Source organism: Crocodylus siamensis, chromosome 7 (genome assembly GCF_052110815.1).
Source record: "Crocodylus siamensis isolate JL-2025a chromosome 7, ASM5211081v1, whole genome shotgun sequence".
NCBI classification, from domain to species: domain Eukaryota; kingdom Metazoa; phylum Chordata; order Crocodylia; family Crocodylidae; genus Crocodylus; species Crocodylus siamensis.
Genome location: NC_143401.1, coordinates 7022893 through 7043572, shown reverse-complemented (window position 1 = coordinate 7043572; position 20680 = coordinate 7022893). Strand labels below are relative to the sequence as shown.

Genomic DNA, 20680 nt, shown 5'->3' with positions numbered 1-20680 from the left:
AATGATAGATCTATCATCCATAACTCTATCTAGTCCCTTTTTGAACCTGGCTCTGTTATCTGCCTCTGACTGTTCCTCATGGAGTGGTGCGAATGAATGGGGGGCTTGGCAAATTGCTGAGCAAAAGAGACAGAGAGAAACGTAGAGACATTTTCTGCATCAGTTCCCAGAGTCCTTTATCCTGGTAAAATTCTCATGGAGATGACTTAGATACAGTGAGAGAGATCTCCTAAGGGACCTTGGAATTTCGACTTGGGCAAAAGCACATATATAGTGTTGAAAGGTTTTTGATGTCTTTGGGGGATGGCAGTACTTTTTAAACTGTGGATTGCGAGGCTAAAACTGCATGCATTGTTGAATAAATACCCCCATGGTGGGCTTGGACCACCCTTCTGGAAAATGGGAATAAGTCCGAATTTCTGGGCTCCTTTACGTGTGCTAGACATTCAGCACGTTGGAGCAGACGCGATTAACCGCGTCTGCTGGAGCATGGAAATTGATGTGCTCCAGCAGCCGTCCGCGTCATGTGTATCAGCGTTCCCGCATGTCTCCGTGCTGAAAAAATGGGGGCAAGGCACTTTGCCATGAAACATGTTCGATGAGCTTTAGTTCACAGTGCGCCACAGCCATTTTTTCAGCGCAGGAATGCACAGGGACACTGATACACATGATGCACAAGGGCTTTTAATTTGCATGGCTCACTAATTAAAGCACTTGGCGCTGCATCCCACAATACATGTAAAAATGACCTCTTAGATATCCATTAGGATGGGATAAACCTGAGAGAGGAGGCAAGTCCTGATATTATCTGAATAGGTCTCCCTTAACCCCAGTCTCTGCTCTTTTTTTGATGGCCTGCTTTTGGCCTTCTTCATTAAATTCCTCCTCCCATGCCATGAAAGGCCAGAAGGGCACCAGTCTACACTGATGACATCCACTCAAATCCAAATCCAATTTACAGAAGAAACAGTTGATCTGGTGTCATGTGTTGCAAGCAAGTAGCATTCAGTTTAGTTTTGTAGAGAGAAGCAGTGTACAACAGCGATTACAGCAGGGAGCTGGGAGCCAGGTGCTGATTTATTGTGCTTGTTTTGAGTGACTGGTTTAAATCCCAGCACAGGAATTTGCTTGGGGCCAAATGCTGAAAAACTGGCCATCTCACTCGGGTGCCTGCATAGGACCTGGTGTTCTCTGCTGAAAGTTGATTGTTAACCTTTTATCCTAGCTGTAAAATGGTGAGGCTAACACTTGGCCATTAGGGGCTAGTGAAAATCTTTAACTGCTTTGGGGGGCTTACACAACAAGCTTGTTTGCAGTGGGAAAGGAGGCTCTTGTGTCCATTTACCAAAGGAAGAAGTGAGACAAAGAATTAAAGTGACGTATTCAAGTCCACACCGGGGAATCTGTGGCAGCACTGGAAACTGCACCAAGTTTTCCAAAGTCCCAGGCATTTCCAGTGCATTAGAGAGAAGATCAGCTAGACCAGGGCAGTCACAGATACAGTCTGCAGGGCTCCTGAAAGGGCTGGGGATTCAGGAGGCAGAGCGAGCAGGGGGAAGATCACAACTGAATACCCAAGTACAGACATTTGGGACATGTGTTAGGGGTAGGAGGGTGAACAATGGTTGCCTTTACTCCTGTGCCACTTCCTCTCACCCTCCCACTGCCGCTGGGTCCAGATCCAGAGCCTAGTCCAGTTTGATACCCCTGGTCTAGATCTCTGTAGCTGACTTTCTGCCCGTGGGGTCGGGGGCTGGACTCGATGATCTCCCAAGGTCCCTTCCAGCCCTAATGTCTACGAAATCGATGAGATCTATAATATAGCCAAAGGAAAAAAGTTTTCCAAGTATTATAAATAGGATAACTCTACAGATTTTCCCCTTTCTGCTTATTTTGTCTTCTGCACTCTCTCTCTGTCTCTGCTGCTCTCACTCTCTTTTTCCTCAAAACTGGTCTCCAGCTCCTCGTCCTGCTTTCCTCTGCCCCCATAAGCAGCGCACAATCCCACTGTGTTGCTTGGGCCAGAATGGCAACGTATGTAAATGGGAAGTCTGATTATTGCAAAAGGGTTTGTAATTAAAGTGTCACAGAACATTTCACACCTGATTCATCTGAATGTGGAAATGAAAGCCAAGGCAACACAATGTAATCATTTATTAAGCTGATTTTCCTTCTTTTTTTTTCTGTTTGTGGGATGTCCACGAACACACTGTTTTTTTCCCAGAGTTAGTTTTATTACTCAAATTGCTTCCCATTTGTCATTAATATTAGTGACTCAACATTGTGTTGCTTCAGATTTGGAGTGTCTGGTGCTTAGCTGTAATTGGTCACACAAGTCATGTAATAGCGTTTCTATTGTCTGTTAGGATGAGTGTAACTTTTAGCATCCAATTTCTGGTACCCAGGGAGTGAATTTTCAATTAATCTTGGAGTGTTGATGCAAAATTTGCTAGTGAAGCACAAGAACAGCTGCCACGAAGGCTGAAGAAGCAAATCCATTTATAAATGTGAATGAATGTCCTCGTCGTGGCACTCTGCTGCCTTTTCCAGCGCTGCCCAAACCTGTGGCCCAGCATCACTGATGACCCTGAGAGCTAGTCTCTTAGAAGTGGCACTGTCTTGATTTTTTTTCATTAGAAGCTCAGTCTTGCATCCGTTGAAGACAAAGGAAAAGATTCGGTTGACTTTAATTGCAGGACTTTTGGGGGATGAGGAGAAGGTGGGGGGAAAGGAGGGGGTTACCACCCGAAATTAGTGGTGTAGGCTTGTTGGCCGCCATTCTTTGTACCCCTGTAAAATGCATCCCTGCTTCAGAGAGGCTAATCTTCTCAAAGCCGGCCATGGCATTGTGGTACTTGGTTCCCACTGGGAAGTACCCTCCAAATCCCTCGTTCGCTTTGGTTCAAAGGGAATTTGAAAGCGTGCATGCACCTTTTAAAAAATCAGCCTTTTCCTTCTGTTTGCTTTTCCCCCACCTCCTACCTCCTACCTGCTTCTTTCAATAACAACAGAGAGGAAATTATTATTATTATTATTATTTATAAAGAGCCCTCAACCTCTGCAAAAGGTTTCTAGCTGCTGAGCAACAAGCATAAAAACAATTTCTCCTTAATTAAAACCAACCCAACCTCAATAAAATTAGAAAGAGATGGATCCAGAAATATTAAAAAAAATAAAAAAACCCAAGCAGTAAAACAACACAAGCACCCCTGGGAAGGAGATGAAGGAAGTGTTTTTAGATGCTTTTGAAAAAGTGAGATGAAATGAGCTGCATTTCGGGGATGACTGTGACCTGCACTGTCAGGGCAAGATGACAAAATATCCATCATTGCCAGCGTCAGATGTGATGGGGCCAAATAGGAATGCCGACGTCTGTCAAGGAGGATCTGAATGGAACCAAAGCCAATCCCATTCAGGGCTTTGTGTAGCAGCAAGGCTACTTTAAAGTGAATCTAGCACTTGATAAGCTGCCAGTCTTAAGGAAGGCAGAGCAGGTTGACCATGCTCAAATGGATAAGCAGTAGGACTGTGTGAAGCTTTGGTCCCTGATTCGATTCGGCGGCGATTCGGCCCGATTCAGTGGCCGAATCTCCCAATCCAAATCGAAGGAGAGGACCCTTTAATCTCTCCAAATGGAATCAGAGAGATTCAGACAGATTCAGCCATTCAGACGGAGACACAGCTTTAAAAGTTTTTTCTACATGCCTCTAGGTTGCAGGCAGCTCATGAATGCTGCGATGTTGGGGAGCATGAAGCATCCCATAGGAGTGCGAGGGGCTCCCCAGCACGCTCGGCAGCACATCCAGAAGTGGACCAGAAGCACTTCCAGTCCACTTCCAGGTCCACCGGGGAGTGCACAGGGGGGCCTCCCCTTGCCCCCTGGCTTGATGACTGGTGTCTCCTGGGTCTGAGGGGCACCTAGGATCCCCCTGCAGCTGATTGCCAAGCTGGGGCAGTGTGTGGGGGGGCAGCACGCTCCCTGGCAGACCTGGAAGTAGACTGGAAGTACTTCCGGTCCACTTCCCAGGTTGCAGCTGAGCACATGGAGGGCCCCCCGCACTCCTGTAGGACGCTCCATGCGCCCCAGCATTGCAGCGTTCACAAGCTGCACTGGTACCTCGAGGTATGTAGAAACAACTTTTAAAGCTGTGTCTATATCCAAATCGCTGATTCTCTGAATCAGCATCGAAACTTCTGATTCAGATTTGGTCGAATCGAATCAGGGACAGTGATCCGAATCAATGAATCAAGTCACTAGCCCTGATGCAGGCTGAATTCAAATCCAAATCAAATAGGGCCCGCTTTGCACACCCCTATCACTTATTGCTGATAACCCAGGAAAAAGAGTGTCAATGAATGGACCTTTGGGTCACAAGAGCTGGCATTACTGTCCCTAGTCTATCTCAGTGCTCGGCTGCTGTGTTTGCTCACAAGCAGTATTGTTTTATACCCATGCTGTCTCAGGAGCTCTGGGTTCAAGAGCATTTTCAGACACCGCTGCTGTTGTATCGGAGGGTGATGTGAGGCATAAACTATATCTGTGCGTATGCAAAAGCACATGCTGCAAAGGAAGCATGCTATAGAGGTGCTCTTATTGTAGCATAAAAATGCATCACAAAGACGACTCAAAGTAACTCAGAACATGTAACACCATGCACCACCTGGTAAGATGAGTTGCTTGACAAAACTCTGGTCCCTCACCTCTCTAATGATTCCTTACTCTTCTTCCCGCTCCCGTTCCTGTTTTCAGGTGCCTGTTGTGTGCATGCATGCATGCATGTACATGCAAGGTGAATAGTTCAAGTGGCCAGATAAAGGGGCCTTGCATCTGTTGTGCCGTGTCCCGCGTATCTATTGGTTTTTATTCCTGGGAGTGTCACTCCAGGGTGCACTTGGCTTCCACGGTGCACCAATGCTTCCTGAGGCCATAGCCTAGCAATATCCTCAAGGGTCCTGTACAGACAACAAGCCTCTTAGGGCTTGTGCCCCATCTATGGTTGTATAATGGGGCTCTTGTGAAAACTTCCCTTTTTAGCTGAGGAAATGTTCTGCAAGGAATGAGATTAATGTACTTAATTCTGATATTAGGCTCCATTTTTGCTTGTAACTGCAGGTAAGGGTAATGGGGAGGACTCATTCATCAGCTTCCCTCACGTCCTTAGGCCGCCTCTTTGCATCTTGATTTAGTGACAATGGAAATGACTATTATTTATGCTAAATAGCACTTAGAGTTCCCGACCAAGAGCAGAGCTTCATTGTGCTAGGTGCTGTACAAAAAAAAACTGAGAGATTGACTTTGGTCCTGAAAAGATAGAGTAGCTGACTGAGGTCGCACACAAGGTCACAGCTGGGAATAAAACTCAGATTTCCCAGTTCCCAGACTTTTGTACCATGATATCTTCTAATAAGCATGTTTCTAGTTGTTCTTTTTTAAGGATAAAAAAGAGCTACTGCAACATTTGGCCCTGTTATCATTTCTACTGTTAACTGGCCTGGGATAGGCACAGGAGAGCAAGGGGTGTTGTGAGTTAGGAGTAAAAGAAAGAGGTGATCTAACTGATGTGATCCAGTTTCTGATTAAACTAGGCTTGGATGCTGACATCAATATTTTACTTGAGTCAGCACTAAAAACCCGCTCCATATTTTTAGGAGAGGGTTTTTTGACATTGATGGCCGTCATTTTCTGTCCAAAAACAAAGTTGTGTGTGGTCTTTGAAATGGACAGTAAGTTAAGTACCCATGTAGGGAAATTACATATGTCCAATTTTCTTTTGACAGTTTGACAGGCTCGATGGTTCCCGATCTGATTGTCAGCACGCACCACCAGATGTGGCTTCTTTTCCAGACAGACAGCGTCAGCAACTTACTCGGCTTCAAAGCCACCTACGAAGGTAACCCAAGTCGTGCTCTCGGAGCTTGCTTGCGCTGGAAGAATCGGAGCCGCAGTCTTGCATAGTCATCACTGCGGTTTGTGGCAGGCATTCATTCAAAGGGTTCGGACTCCGAGCATTTGCATATTATTTACTTATTGTCCAAGTACATCAAAATATGATAGGCACTTAATATTAGGCACTAGCGAGCCATGATCTAGGCTTTTAGATGACTGACTCCAGAAAGACAGCAGCTATAGGTTTTGAATATGTTAATAAGCTCCGTAACATAAAGGCAGGCATGCCAAGAAAAAAAGGAAAACTTACAGCAAACCAAGTTCACAATAACAAAAGCATTATCCCGTGAGTCATTGCCGTCAGCTATCTCGTCTTGCAAAGCATATGAATTCTGAGGACTTTTCTCTTGAGTGATCTTATACAGCATAATTTGGCATGCAGGAGACACGGGCTGCTTCCCTTTAATATTATGGGGAGGGAGTTGGGGGGGGTTTCCCCCCACTTTGAGGATGCTATTACTGTTTCCTTGTTTTATTTTCACTCCTTTCCATAATGGATATCCGACTGCAGCATTTTTAAAGCTTAGGTTTGGGGGATTTTTTAAAGCACGCTGCTTAACAATTGCAGCTTCCACTGTGTAAATAAAAATTAAAGGGAAGAGAAGTTATGACATTCACAGAGACGCTGGGAACCTGTGGCCCTTTTTGAAATGGTGAGTTTTTCCTAATAGGAATCCAAACATGTTCAGGGGCTTGTGTTTCTGTGCAAGTTGTCGGGGAGGTGTTTTTTTTATTTTATTGGGCATTCCTTTTTCTTTGATGGCAGCATAAATGCAATAGAAATGAGGTAATAAATTTCAGGAAAAGAAGTGGAGAGGAAAACTAATTGGTTTAGTGCTTCTTGTGCAAATAATAAATGACACCAATGGTGCAAAATAGATTAGAAGTATAAACTACTTCAGGCTTTAATAGTCCAAGGTCTCCCAAACAAAAGTTTGTGGTTAAGGCTGGGATTTTCTTCCTTAGGTTTTGTTAAAAATCCCATATTTCAAACACATAAATAATCAAGGATTTTATCTTTGTAGCAGTGACAAATGTTTGCAAAATTAAATTGAATCCATGCATCTGGTATTAAGTGGAGCGCCCCATGAGTCGGTCCTAGGACTGGTTTTGTTCAGTCTCTTCATTAATGATCTGGAAGATGGGGTGGAGTGCACCCTCAGCAAGTTTACAGATGGCACCAAGCTGAGGGGAAGCACTAGATACACAGGAGGGTAGGGCTAGGATTAGAGTGACCTAGACAAATTGAAGAATTGGGCCAAAAGAAATCTCATTAGGTTCAACAAGAATAAGTACAAAGTTCTGCATTAGGATGAAAGAATCTCATGCACCACTACAAGCTTGAGACCAACTGGCTAAGGAACAGCTCTGCAGGAAGGGACCTGGGAGTGACAGTGGACAATAAGCTAACTATGAGCCAGCAGTGTGCCCTTGGTGCCAAGAAAGCTGATGGCATCCTGGGCTGCACTGCTGGAGCGTTGTCAGCAGATTGAGGGAAGTAATTGTTCCTCTCTATTCTGCACTGCTGAGGCCATCTGGAGTCCTGTGTCTGGTTTTGGGCCTCCCACTGCAGAAAGGATGTGGAGAAATTGGAGAAAGTCCAGCAGAGGGCAACGAAAATGGTTTGGGGGCTGGGACACATGGCTGATGAGGGGAGGCTGAGGAAACTGGGCTTATTTAGCCTGGAGAAGAGAAGACCGAGGAGGGATTTAATAGCAGCCTTCAACTCACTGCAGGGGGTTGCAAAGAAGACGGAACCAAATTGCTCTCAGCGGTGGCAGATGACAGAAAAAGGAACAGGTTGTCCAGAGAGGTTGTGGACTCTCCATCCTTGGAGGTTTTTAAGACCCAGCTAAACAAAGCCTTGGCTGGGATGATGTAGCTGGGGCTGGTCCTGCTTTGAGCAGGGGGTTGGACTAGATGTGACCTCCTGAGATCCCTTCCAACCTCATTTTTTGTGATTCTATCCCAGCTCATTAGAAGAAGGGTAGCAAAGAAGCACATCCTACTCCCAAATTGGTTTAGAGATAGTGCCTCCTTTTAGTTACCTTTTAGCAGTCCTGGGACAGTCATTTGAGATCCTCTCAAGGTGCCCCCCTGCCCTGCCTTCTGCCTGTTTTCAGACTAACAGGGTTAACCACCTCTCCCACTTCCAGCAGCATGAAGGCATATGGACACACGGCCTGTGGAACAACCGCCGCTTCAAGGCTGGAACTCAGGTGTTAGCAAAGAAAACATTTCCTTTTAATTTCTTTAAAACAGTTTTGTCATTATAAACCTTCCTGAATCCAGTGGTAATAGCTCTTCAGTCCCCTGTTAAGCCATGAAGCCAACATTTTCAACCAGGATGTCTGAAAACAGGGCCAGAAATCCATATACAGACACCCAATTTTAAGAGATGACAAGCACCTGCTGCGTCCATTAACTTTGGTGGTATTTTTTTTTAAGCCTGAGGCACTTCTAAAACATTATTGAGTTGCTGAAATGTTCACTATAGATTCATGCAACTTTAAAAAATGTCTGCTTAGGACCTTGCAGGGCGCAAGAGATTGTCGTATTATTTTCAGACGGAGCATGCCGTACGCAGAACTGCTGATTGATTGCACAATAACAGCAATTAAATAACTAAAAAGGAGCCCAAAGGAGCTTTGGCATAAAAACAAACCTAATTGATCTAAAGGCCAACATGTCCAGCATAGCTAAGCAATACCTTGAGGGGTTGGGACATGATGACTTATGGGTATTTGCAGGTGGCCGACACCAACTTTGCAGAAAAATTATTTGGAGAGGTATAAAGAATAATGCGATTAAATCATAAAGGGGAAGTCATAGTGGTAAGATTTTCATGTGTATACTAATCTCATAATAAAAGTGGTATTACTCCTGCTTGGGAAATATCAGATACTGCAGAGAGCGTGCTGCGCTGGGCGACAGGTGATCCTGTCTCATCCTCTGTACATCCCGATTCTGCCAGGACCCTGGCATTCATCATAGGTTCAGTTACTTCCTTAGACTTGCTTTAAACATTGCAGGCAATAGGATCATAGGAAGGTGGGGCTGGAAGGTGCTTCACAAGGTCATCTAGTCCAGCCCTCTGCTCCAGGCAGGATTACCCTTGCTTCAACCAAGCCAGCCAAGTATCTGCCCAACCTGCTCTTGAAAATTTCCAGGAATGGCAATTCCACACCTACTCTCAGTAGCCTGTTGCAGTGCTTGGCCACCCTTATCATCATAAGGTTCCTCCAAATCTCCAACCTGCATTTCCTCTGATGCAGCTTGAGTCCATGGCTCCTATTCCTGTCCCCTGTGGCCCCAGAGAAAAGCCCACCTCCATCTTCTGTTACGTGAAGACTGTTATCAACTCCGCCTTCAGTGTGGAAAGGAGAAGACTGAATAACCCTAGTTTGTTCAGCCTTTCCTTATAAGTTCTGCTCTAATCATTGTTGTTGCTCTCCGATGGACTTTTCCCCATCTGTCCACATCCTTCCTGAATTGCAGGGCCCAAAACTGGACACAGTGCTTCAGGTGAGGCTTTACCAGTGCTGAACAGAGCAGAAGAATCACGTCCCCTGATTTGCAAGCCACATGCCCGGTAATATAACCCAGTTTGCTGTTGGCTTTTTTTGCAACAAAACCACACTGTTAGCTCATATTCAGACTATAGTCTGCTGTGACCCTCAAGTCCTTTTCTGAAGTACTGCAGCTTATCCAATGATTCCCTGGACTGTATTTGTGCCACGGGCAGGATTTTGCACATGTCCTGGCTGAATTTCATTTGGTTGCTTTCAAAACTTTTTCCAGTCTATCCAGTGGCTTGATCTGATGCAGCGTTGAATTCCTATCATCCCTCTTCACCTCAAGGCAGGGACAATCTTCTCTCAGTGCCTATGGGGCTAATGCATTCCCTAAAGCAAGCTGCTAATGCCAGCCCCCTTGAACTGTGTGATTGCTCCTGCGGTGAGTGCTGTGTTCCTGAAACCACTCAGTCCGGGAAGAAAGGGGAATACTCTGGCTTTCCAAGAGGAGGTGGCAAAATGTTCCTGGGTCAGTAGAAATGCAGCTTTCTCTTCAGCCTAAAAGCAACCGCTTGTCCCAGAGCCCCTTGGGCAGCAGGAGCCAGCAAGTTCCAGGTTCACGTGGCTTTGCAAGGTGCAGCGGCATGAGCCTTGGTTCTGGCTCCTTAGTGAAGGTGCGTTTCCTGTAGCGCCCTGACCTGCAGACCAAGGCTGCATTTCCCTAGCTCGTCCCACCCAGGGGCTGCTGGGAAATGGGGTCTGGCCACTGGCTGGGTCTGCCGTTTTGCCCACCCCTGCCCATTTTGCCCACCCCTGCCCTAGCTGTTGACTTCAGGCTAGTACACCAAGTGACCCCAGCTGAGGTTATTAGCCTGGAGTCTTTGATGTGTTCTTTGTACTCCATTTCCCCACGCTGTAAATACGGCCCACCAAGGGATTGTATCTGGCCCATGCCAGGTCCCTCAGCCCCACCCAGCCCAGACGCAGGGGGCAGCCTGGGCTGTGGCGCATGTGGCCGGTCACGCCACCCCTGGCGCAGAGCAGGGCTGGGGCAGCGTGGCAGCCGGATTCAGCTTCTTCCAGTTGCTGCTGCTGGTGTCACAGCCATTACCAGACCCAGACCTGCTGCCCAGGCGCCCTGGCCCATGCACCCCACAGGCACTGCCAGGGGCGCCAGATAGGGTGGGTGGGCAGGGGGTGGGGCTGGGGATGGGATCGCGGGACGGTGACAGCAGAGGGCCAGGACCTGGGAGAAGACCACACTCCACTCCCTGCATGACCCTACACTGTCACCGCCCTGCAGTCCCAGCCCTGGCCCATCCCAGTCCCAGGTTCCCCATCACATCCACCCAATCGAGTGTGCCCTGCTTGTGGGGTCCCAAGCCAGACTCAATGGAAAAGTTGCCTGTCCTCCTGCTCCATCTGGCACCCCTGGCAGTGCCAAATAGGATCAGTTGCCAACCCCTGCTGTGCCGGACTGGGTCAGCACCGCCCCCCTTCCCCACTGGGCTGCATCAGCACCCCTTCTCCCAATGAATTGGCTTAATACCACCCCCCACAACAACTCATCAAAACTCCTTAAGTTGCCCACCAGCCAAAATAATTACCTACCTCCCACTGTAGACAGACTTCCTTTTATGCCCATCGTAACCCCAACTCAGTGCAAGCCCCACTTAATGAGCCTGAGAGTCTTGGAGCCCTGGGAGGCTCCCATCCTAAACTGTCCCCAGCTGCATGGATGAAATGTAGAGAGATGCTTGTGCGTGAACAGCCGACTATACCTCTGTCTGGACTCCCCAAGGTCTGTGTTGGCACCATCCCCCTAATCAGCCAGCTGCATAAAATTCATTTCATTTTGGAAATGCTTTGAGCCAGAGTACAAAGCAAGAAATGTTTAAGTAAAAGGTAATTAGCACTTGCCAACTACATTATGAAATTATACACAACTTACTAACAAGTTTCAGCATCAATTTTATAGCCACCCTCTTTCCTAATTACAGAAGGAAAATTATAGTTAATGGAACTGCATAAAGTCGGGACCAAGCATTTGCCTAATAGGAGGGCAGAATATTACTTACCTCGTAGGTTTAAAGAGCTGAATTTCCTATAGTACTTCTTGGTTTAGTTTAATACCCTCATAAACCTTGTTATCAGCGTGGAAATGAAATTGCTAATCTTATGCCTAAGCAATTTGTTGAAACTCAAGTTTCAGGAGCTGGAGAAAGGTACCTTTCGAATGCAGCAATGCGGTGCCAATATTTTAAGAAGGGGCTCTCTGAAAAAGTCCCTCACCTTAGCCATGGCCTTGGGGTGCAGGTGCTTGCCATGAAATATGGTGGGGAATGTAAGGCATCTAGTCTAAGATTTGGGGGTTTCTTTCAAAGCTATTTAGGGGAATTAATCACAGCGAGGGCAAATTCTCAGCTGGTGCAGATTGGTGTGATGCCATTTTTAGCGGGACTGTGCTGATTTCTAATAAGCCCGGAGTCTGGCCTGTGTATATTCATGCAGATTCTTTGAGAATCCCCCAGATAACATTGCAAATCCAAAGCATGAGGCACCTCTTTTTTATCTTCTATTATAATTACTTATTAAAAAATAATAAGTATTATAATCACTTCTTATTTTAAATAATTAACATTATTTTTAATAATTACTATTCGAGTACTATTATTACAATTATTATTAAATTATAATTGCTATTATTTAAATTATTTATCGCCTTTTCTTAGTTGGTCTAATAAAAAGTATCGTCTCTGAACCAAGAGAGCTAGATTTTTGCATTTCTCGACATCTAGAGAAGAGCTTGATGAACGGCCTGGTTATCCTGTTTTGCTTCTTGCCCGTCCTTCACTTTGCAGGTGGAGTTCTGCCAGCCGGCTCCCTATTGCCCCTCCTGAATATCCTAGCTAAGGACTATGGATAGTCGAGGGCCATGTGTCTGACCTAACACACGTTGAAGTCAGCAAAGCACACCTACTGACTTTAACGGATGTTGGCTCAAGCCCCATTCATGCAGAACTGGGAACAAAAACAACACGCCAGTGCGTTACTGAGAGGTACATGGTAATGCAGAAGTAACCCTGATGTGGGTGTAACTATGGATAGAGAGGGAAATTCAAAATAACCAACTGGGGGGAAAAGTAACTTCATAGCACTGGTTGTGCTGTGGACCAGGGAGAGGCACTGAGCTTGGGACCGATAAACCGAGGTTCATTTCCTGACTGCCACTCAGAATAGTTGGAGGAAAATTGCTCAGGGTTGGGTTTTCAAAAACTCCTAATGAACGTAGATCTTGAACCTCAGTGAATAGCAATGGGACTCATGCTCCTAAAACCCTCGGGTGCTTTTGAAAATCCCCCCTGCCATGGCCTGATTGCGTGTAAAAAGGGGAATAAGAGTCTCCATTTCACAGAAGCCCGATGATGTGCTGGTTCCTACCATGAAGGGAGTACATCATTGTGCCTAGAGAGAGACATGGATGAGATTTTAGAAACTCATGCCATTACAATAATATGAAGAAGTGCTGGAAATGGAGGGTAAGGCCATTTAAAAAAAAAAAAATAATTTCATGATGACAGATTCCCCTTAATCTTAAACTTCAAATTAAAGCTAATTATCACCTCCTCCCCCTTTCCAAATGTGGCCATTAGAGCTCCTTGGCTCCTTAATTATTTTTTATTGGCATTGTTGGAGCTTTCAAATGAAACACAAATATCAGCTTGCAATATTTTCTTTCCTGGAATGAGTTTGTGGGTGATTCGACTGCCTCATCTCGCCCAGCTGGCTCCCTGAACCAGCGAACAGCCGGGTTTGCCAGTGCTGCGTCCTGCAAACCTTGGAGCTTTCCGCAAGGCGTCATCCCTGACAGCCTCTCTCCAGTAACCCCAGTCCTCGTATGGATGTCATCTGCATTTAATGCAGTTTGTCGGTCTGCGTACCTGTCGTTCTTTCTGTCAGTTAAAATCCAAAGAAATCCCACTGGAGATGCAGAGGGGAAAGTCCTCAAGGAAGGAAGTCTCACAGTGAGGGTCCCTGCTTCATCATCCTAATCCATTATGATCAGCCCTCGTGGCTGGACTTCCTTCTGCTTTTATTTATTACCCTAATTAAAGTCTTTAGTGGGCTGAATTTCTATATCAAATCTAATTGGATAAATAATTGACTTAAGTAAACAGGCCTTGAAGGGTAGGAGCTGTCATGTTTCCCTCTGTAAGATGAAGAAGGCAGAAGCAATCGTCGCCACCTTTTTTTTAACTGTGCTTCTTGACAGAGCCAAGCCAAAGCCCTCACCCATCTCTTCCCTAAACAGTTTATCATCTAAGCTTGATGGACAGGAGGAAGAGGAGGAGGTCACTTGTGCAAGGCTGCATGCGACCTTGATGACAGAGTGGGGAATAGGACGCAGGGATGTTTGGGTTCCCTAACCCTTTAAATCAGAGAAGGCTTTTGTGACTTTTTCACCCTCGAACGAGTTCCAACATCCCCCTTGTTCAGAGCAGGCTTTCAAAAGTGTGTCCCTAAGCTAGAGAAATGACTTTTTTTCCCAAGGAAATCCTGTTCAAGAGAGAGAGACAGACAAACAGAGACAGTTCCTCCAAGAAAATTCATTTTTTCCTCTTTTCCTAAAAATAAATAAAGCCCCAAATAATTATCAGGAAAACTGCTTTAAAAGAGCCTTAGTTAACATGCAACGTTGAGCACCACAAAGTTAGAAAACTCCAGTTTTTAAGTTTGTGTTACACTACAGCCCATCATTACACGAGCATGTTTCTTTTCCCCCACGGAGCCCTGCATCATTCAATATAAATGATGGAGCTATGAAGAGGCAGATTTAAATTAAATTAATTTCCACGGCAAACCGTCGTCTCACCTGTCCAAATTTTTGAATGATGGTCATGCAACCTAAGTAAAAAAAAATGGTTATTTCTTTTTCTTTTTCTTTTTTTTAATTTGGATATCACATACCCATTTCTACCCATGCATACACATAATATAGAGCCCAGTTGTCCCTTGCCTTGCACCTTGTGAAAGAGACTGCACAAGGTGTTGGGTCATTGCACCCATAAGACAAGAGATGGGAACTGTTGGGTGCTAACCATTTTTTGGCCCATATCTTTAGGTTCTTTGATGAAAGCATTGGGTCACGCTTGAAAATCTGGCCATTACTGTTTAAGTGGAGAGGTACGGAAAAGGAGAGTCCTATATAATATAGTGACTAAAATACTTAAAAAACCCACAGTCACCTGCTAGCCCAGTCAAGGCTTCCCTGTGTGGCCTTGCGGGAATCACATAGGCTTTCCGTGTCTCAGTCTCCCATCTCAAAAATGAAGATGACAGCACTTTCTTACCCCACCGGGATGAGGATGAATACATTGATCTTTGGGAGGTACTCGGATATCACAGCGATGGGGGCCATGTCAATACCTTAGATAGACAGGCATATATCTCCATGGATGCAGTGCCAATGTATCCCAAGGGTCAGTAAGCTCTCTTCCCTCCCCTCCAAGTGTTTTTATGTATCATCCTTCCGTAACGAGCATTTATGTGCGGGGATTAGAGCAACCCTGTTAGTGGCCGTTTGTCACAGGTCTTCACTGCAGAGATCCAACCTGTCCTACACTTCAGAGTCCTTGCCTGGTAAGAAGCCATTCCTACGTGTTGAACCTGACATTGTTACTACCATGGGAGATGGGGAATTGAAGGTTGTCTTGTTGATGCTTACCTGGCTCTTTGCATTCCCTGCCAGTGCTGCTTGCACCAGCCAAATCCTTGGGACCACTAGTTGCCATATATTTGTTTCCCTTTCTTAATGCTTTCCATTGATTCCTTGCATTTGTTTGTTTTAATTGGGTCATACATTATTTGATAACCCCACTATCACTGGTGTGGAAGCCTATCAAAAAAAAAGCTTTTGTTTTCATCTCGCCTTCTCCTTTTCCATTAGACATATTGACTCCTGTCGTAAAACACTAGCATCGAAGATTGCTGAACCAACAAACAATCCTGCCTTTTAGCTCACCGCACGCTGACCAGAACTGTATTTGAGGGTCACCTTACTCATACCTACCTTTAAAGACAAGTATAAAACATAGCTGGAACGTTTCAATGGTATGCCATGGGGATTTTAATGAGCAGTACTCTGGGAAATAAATATTTTGCCTTAGCCTTGCTGCGCTGATAGAGATAGGAGATCTATGGGGGAAAGAAACAGGATGGGGGAGGATGGAATATCCTCCCTGCACCACCCCCCTTTTTGAAACCAAGGCAAGAAAATATTTTTTGATACTAAATATCATGCATCAGTTCATGAAAATAATGTCCCTGAATTCAAGATGCCCTCAAGCACGCACTTGACTCCCACTGGCTTCAATGTGAATTAAGCATGTACTGGAAATTAAGCGTAGGTTTAAGTGCACTTGTGAATAGAGGTATATTTAAGCCCATATTTAAGTATCCTTCCAGCAACTTCTGAGTCCTCTGTCCTGTTGCAGCTCTCTCCAGTGAATGGTTTCTTTTGCATAAATCAATGGTATGCCCTTCGCCCTCCAGGTGTTCCAGGCCCAGACAGGCATGCCTTTCACCCTCCCCGGGTGCCACTCCAGTCCCCTTCCTCTGCCCTGTTTGCCACTGTGCTGCCTCGTCCCCTCCTCCACCTATCATATGCCATGCACAAAGGCTGTCCATGCCATTTGTGGCACGCATGCCACAGGTTGGCTACTCCTAGCATAAGTGGTCCGACAGCTGAGACCTTGATCTATTTTGCACAGTGCATTAGCATCCCTTGCTTCTACTTTGCAGTTAAGACATTGAAGAGGACTCCCTTGGGGCCTTGGATTGGGCCCTGACAAAACTATGACCTAAATATTGTTTAGTTCAATTTGTGCACGCTCAGATGGAGATTCCTGAAAGAATATGTACTGAGCTGTAAAAAACAGGCCCTTTTTACTCATTGCAAGTTGGACTCTCTCAAATTGAAGCATCTGTTTTCTTTAATCACTTTGAAAATGATCTGTCTGCCTGATACCTCACCTGTCACCAAATTGTGAGTCCCAGAAGTAAAGTTGGTTTGAAAAAAATTGATGGGACAATTTTTGGTTGGGTTTTTTTTTTTTTATACCAGCAAATGCCGTGCTATCTGCTTTTGCAGAAATGTGTATTTTGGTGTAAAAAAAAATCAAAGGAAAAGTTTTGAAATAATTCGTTTCAACCTGTTTCATTTCGATCAGTGTCAAAACATTGTATTTAGACGTTCTTGTTTAACTTTCAGTTTGTTTTGAAACAAACTGTTTTCAACATTAACAAAACAGCATTTGGAAAGGTCATTTGGAGATTTTTAACTGTGAGTATTTTGGAGCTTTAAGGATGAAGAGAAATTTGGCAAAGATGGAATCTAGCGGAAGACAGAAGTTCCACTTTTTTAACCAGTTCTAGCATAAGGAAGTGTGCCGATTTTGTTTGCACAGCACTTACCTTGAGGCTCACACCTTGTAGAATGGAAAGGCTTCGTGAGCAATAATCTTTCATTCCACTTCTGTTCGTAAATCAGTTAATTGGCTTTTTCTCTGTAGGCTTTTTTATGCTACTCGGGTTCATGCTGCATTGCAAAAGAGAAATTTTTCTGTCCAAGTGAAGAAAAAAAAAGTCTGAGTGAGAGAAGCCCCGGAAAGGAGACCTTTTAATCAGCATCTTGCAAGTTGTCTGCGTTGTCTTCATTTTTTCCCTTCACTGAATCAGAGGACAGTGATTCGCTTTCTTTGCTTGGCTACGCCTTGCTCTTTTTGTCCTCAGTATCCCATAGCGTAATCGTAGCCTGATTTTTGCTAATCTGATGGACATCTCCAGCTCCCATAACTTCTGCAGGAGGTGGAGTTGCTTGATACCTCTGTAAGCAGCCATTTTGGCTGTGTTAGCATGCCCGAGACACTGGCCTGCCCGTGCCAAAGAGCTTTCAACAGATGATATGGAAATGTCTGATGATGTTCTGGCCCCATTGAAATCAATGGCAAAATTCCCATTTTGCGGGTGAAGAATTTCACCCCTGGAGTTGTGCAGTGTCGTTTTCTCCTGAACACTACCACAGATGCAGGGAGCACAGCAAATTGTTTCAGCACATTGCATAACAGAAGCAAAGGGAGGGAGATTTCTAAATGGGCATTTAGATGATTGCCCATCACATAAAGATGAGATTAAAGGTGATTTCAAAGGCCCTGCCCCAGAGGGTCCTGTGGAGAAGAACAGCAGACCCAAGGTCACTTTGTGGCTTTATTACATCGGCCCCAGCAGAGCATTTGAGGTATGTGTTTATGTGCAGTTGAAGTCCAAGATTGTGCTTGCTATAGAGGACAGGACTAAAGCTCGTTCTCAAATTAAGTGTACTCTTATGTTCAATGCTGAATCTGAACCCTTCATTTTGGCAAATTGCTTGAAGAGACTACTAGATAAATTGGCACTGATATTAGAATTTAATGAATAATAGTGTTGTGCTCATGTTATCTTAGGATGGCTGAAGGGTCCGTGGAAGAGGTTTTCAGATGGGTTTGAATTTAAGGGATGGTTAAGTGAATAATAGGGGAGGGGGCATCTTTCATGGGTTTGGGGTATCATATACTGCAAAAAAAATAGCAGGAAGGGATGGTCTAATCTGTAAAGGTCACTTTCAGTCACTAGCAAGTCATTAAACTACCCCAAACTCACTCAAATAACATCCTCAATCCTGAGCTATTATATATTCTCCGCTTGCATGTTTAAATGTGTGTATGTACAAACATGCTCATGAGAGTAGGTGCGTGTGTACATCTGTAGTCTGTGCAACATATGTTTGTGTGTGTGTGCGTGTGTGTTAGTTTATATGTAGATATATCACTGTAGTAGGTGGCATACTGATGTTTATTTTGTATGAATAAAACCCAGAGCCTCTAAAAGGTTGCACCATTCAATCTCAATGACCAATAAGGGCAAAATACATTTTCATGTGAAGTTATATTTGAAGTTGCAGAGGATTCTGTTGAGTCTGTCCCAGCATCACAGAAAAAGCACATCCAAGGCTCCCCCTTTTCTCCCCTCTTCCCACTAGGGCTGGTGTGTGTGTTATTAATGCATGTATGTGTTTCACACCGTCTCCTGTTATGCTGTGATTAGGTGCTTCCTCTCAATCAGACACTTCTCATGACCAGGTTTTAAAAGAACCAGGCCATCACTGGTTATTATTAGTGTGTTATGTATTTCCCATCTGCCATTTGTAGGCATCATGTATGAGGTTATTCACTAGGGCTGTGCAAAATTTTGCCGAGTGTTTCATTTTGAAGCTGTTTTGAGCTTGAAACAGCTTCAAAGCAAAGTGAGGGCTTCAAAAGTTTCAAAATGTTTTGAGTTTCAAAGCAGCCTGTTGGCGGGAGGTGGGGAGAGCCAGGGCTGTGCTCCGAGTGGCTCTGTAGCCCCATGGGGCTCAGTCTGGTGGTTGGAGGCAGAGCACAGCCCTGGCTCTCTCCACCTCCCACCACCGGGCTGAGCTCCATGCCCGTATCTCCTTGAAACTTGGCAGGCTTCATGCCCTCAAAAGGGGCTACAATCCCTGCAATTTTCATCCGAATCAGGCAAGAAATGACAAGGTTGTAGGCATTTTCATGATTCCCTATAACAGCCTATGGGCAAAACATCAAAACACATCGAAACAGTGCAACAGTTTCGATTAAATGAAACGGGACAGTGCTTTGAAACAAAATGAAACGATGAAATGAAACACTGTCCCTTTGAAACGGCTTAATGGATGTTGAAACGAAACTATGATGTTTCGCACACCCCTGTATTCACCTTCAGAATGGGTGTTTGCAGGTTGTTCAAAAGGGGGTATTGGTGATGCAGTCCCTCTCTCCCCCACCTGTGCTATTTCTCACCGCTGACCAGGGGCAATACGAGTGCACATGCACCCCTTGAGCGTGGCTGTGCACCCCCTGCAAAAACGCGCCGCCAACAGTGTCGGTGTCACCTGCAGGCAGTCGCTGCTCACCCTGACACCGCCGGTGGCATCTGCACGCAGTCCACGATCCCTGCTGGCTGCTGCCAATGCTGCCAGTGGTGCTTGTGAGTGGTCATCGACCCTTGATCGGCGCTTGCCACTGCCCGCTCCCCCTGCCACCCACAGTGCCAGCGGCATCTGCGGGAGCTCTGCGCTCACTGCCACCGGGCTCCCGCTGCTGCCAGTGCAGCCGTGCCCCCCAGCCACTGGGGGCACCCACCATTCATGTCCCTGACCACCTGCTATTGACCTCTGCTTACAACTTTGGTGCTTAACAGTATAGTCTAAAAACAGAAATATATTTTAAATTGCCAGGGTGACTGAGAAACGCCAACTAGAGAACAGTCAATTGGCTCTTTTGGATGAATAAGGTTCAGAGCCTTGCATAAGTCCTACAGAGTTGTGTTCTGAGAAACATACTTTAACAAGGCAGCTATACATTTAACTGAAATTTTGCCTCATTTTATGGGGTTTTGGAAAATTCCTAAAACACATAATTTCTCCATTTTTTGTTATTTAAAAAAAATCCCTAATAGGAAAAGTAAACCTTTCTGTTAAATTCTATCATTTTCCATAAGGCTCTGCATTTTGGCTAGTTGGCTTTGGCCTCTTATAACAAATCTGGTCACATGAGCATAATAGTTGTGAACAAGGATAGAATTTGGGAAATTATGTCCTAAGATAGTAGGCTTTCACCAGCTGTTCTCCAGGAGGCTTTGCCATCAGCTGTAGGAGGATTCAAGGCTCATAGCTTCTTCAGCAAAGCCTGTCAGTAGGTAATTTAACATCACATTTTCAAGCAGACCTGACCTGCCAACCTAGTGGGGCAGCTGCACGAGTCAGTAAGTTTGTTGGTTCTGTAGGTTTTAAAATGCTGTAAATGTGCCCTGAGCTATTTGGCCAAGCACTTTGTGTATGAATATAAATTTCATATGACTTTTTCACCTCTGGACTCATCATTAGTACATGGATGCCTGGAGGAGACAGTTGCCTCTAAACTGTCATTATCCAGGGATATTTATTATGAAGATACTTATGAAATGCTGATTCTTTTGCCATTGGCACGCACCAGGCTGACCCTAATACTGTAAAGATGAGAACAATAAAACAATTCTCCAGGGTAGGATGGTTCTTCCCAGTGATACATGATCTTATGCACTCTCATTTCCCTGACTTCCCTGCAAAGTAGTCAGGATAAAT

At 45.1% G+C, this 20680-nt stretch overlaps 1 protein-coding gene across 1 annotated transcript in view; it reads left to right on the top strand.

The window, feature by feature from the left end:
• The window catches only part of CSMD2 (CUB and Sushi multiple domains 2), a 645501-nt gene that overhangs the window by 383618 nt on the left and 241203 nt on the right, over nucleotides 1-20680 (top strand). The window contains exon 12 of the mRNA XM_090057063.1: nucleotides 5779-5891. Within this exon, the coding sequence (XP_089913189.1) occupies nucleotides 5779-5891 (113 nt within the window). The remainder of the gene's footprint in view (nucleotides 1-5778; nucleotides 5892-20680) is intronic.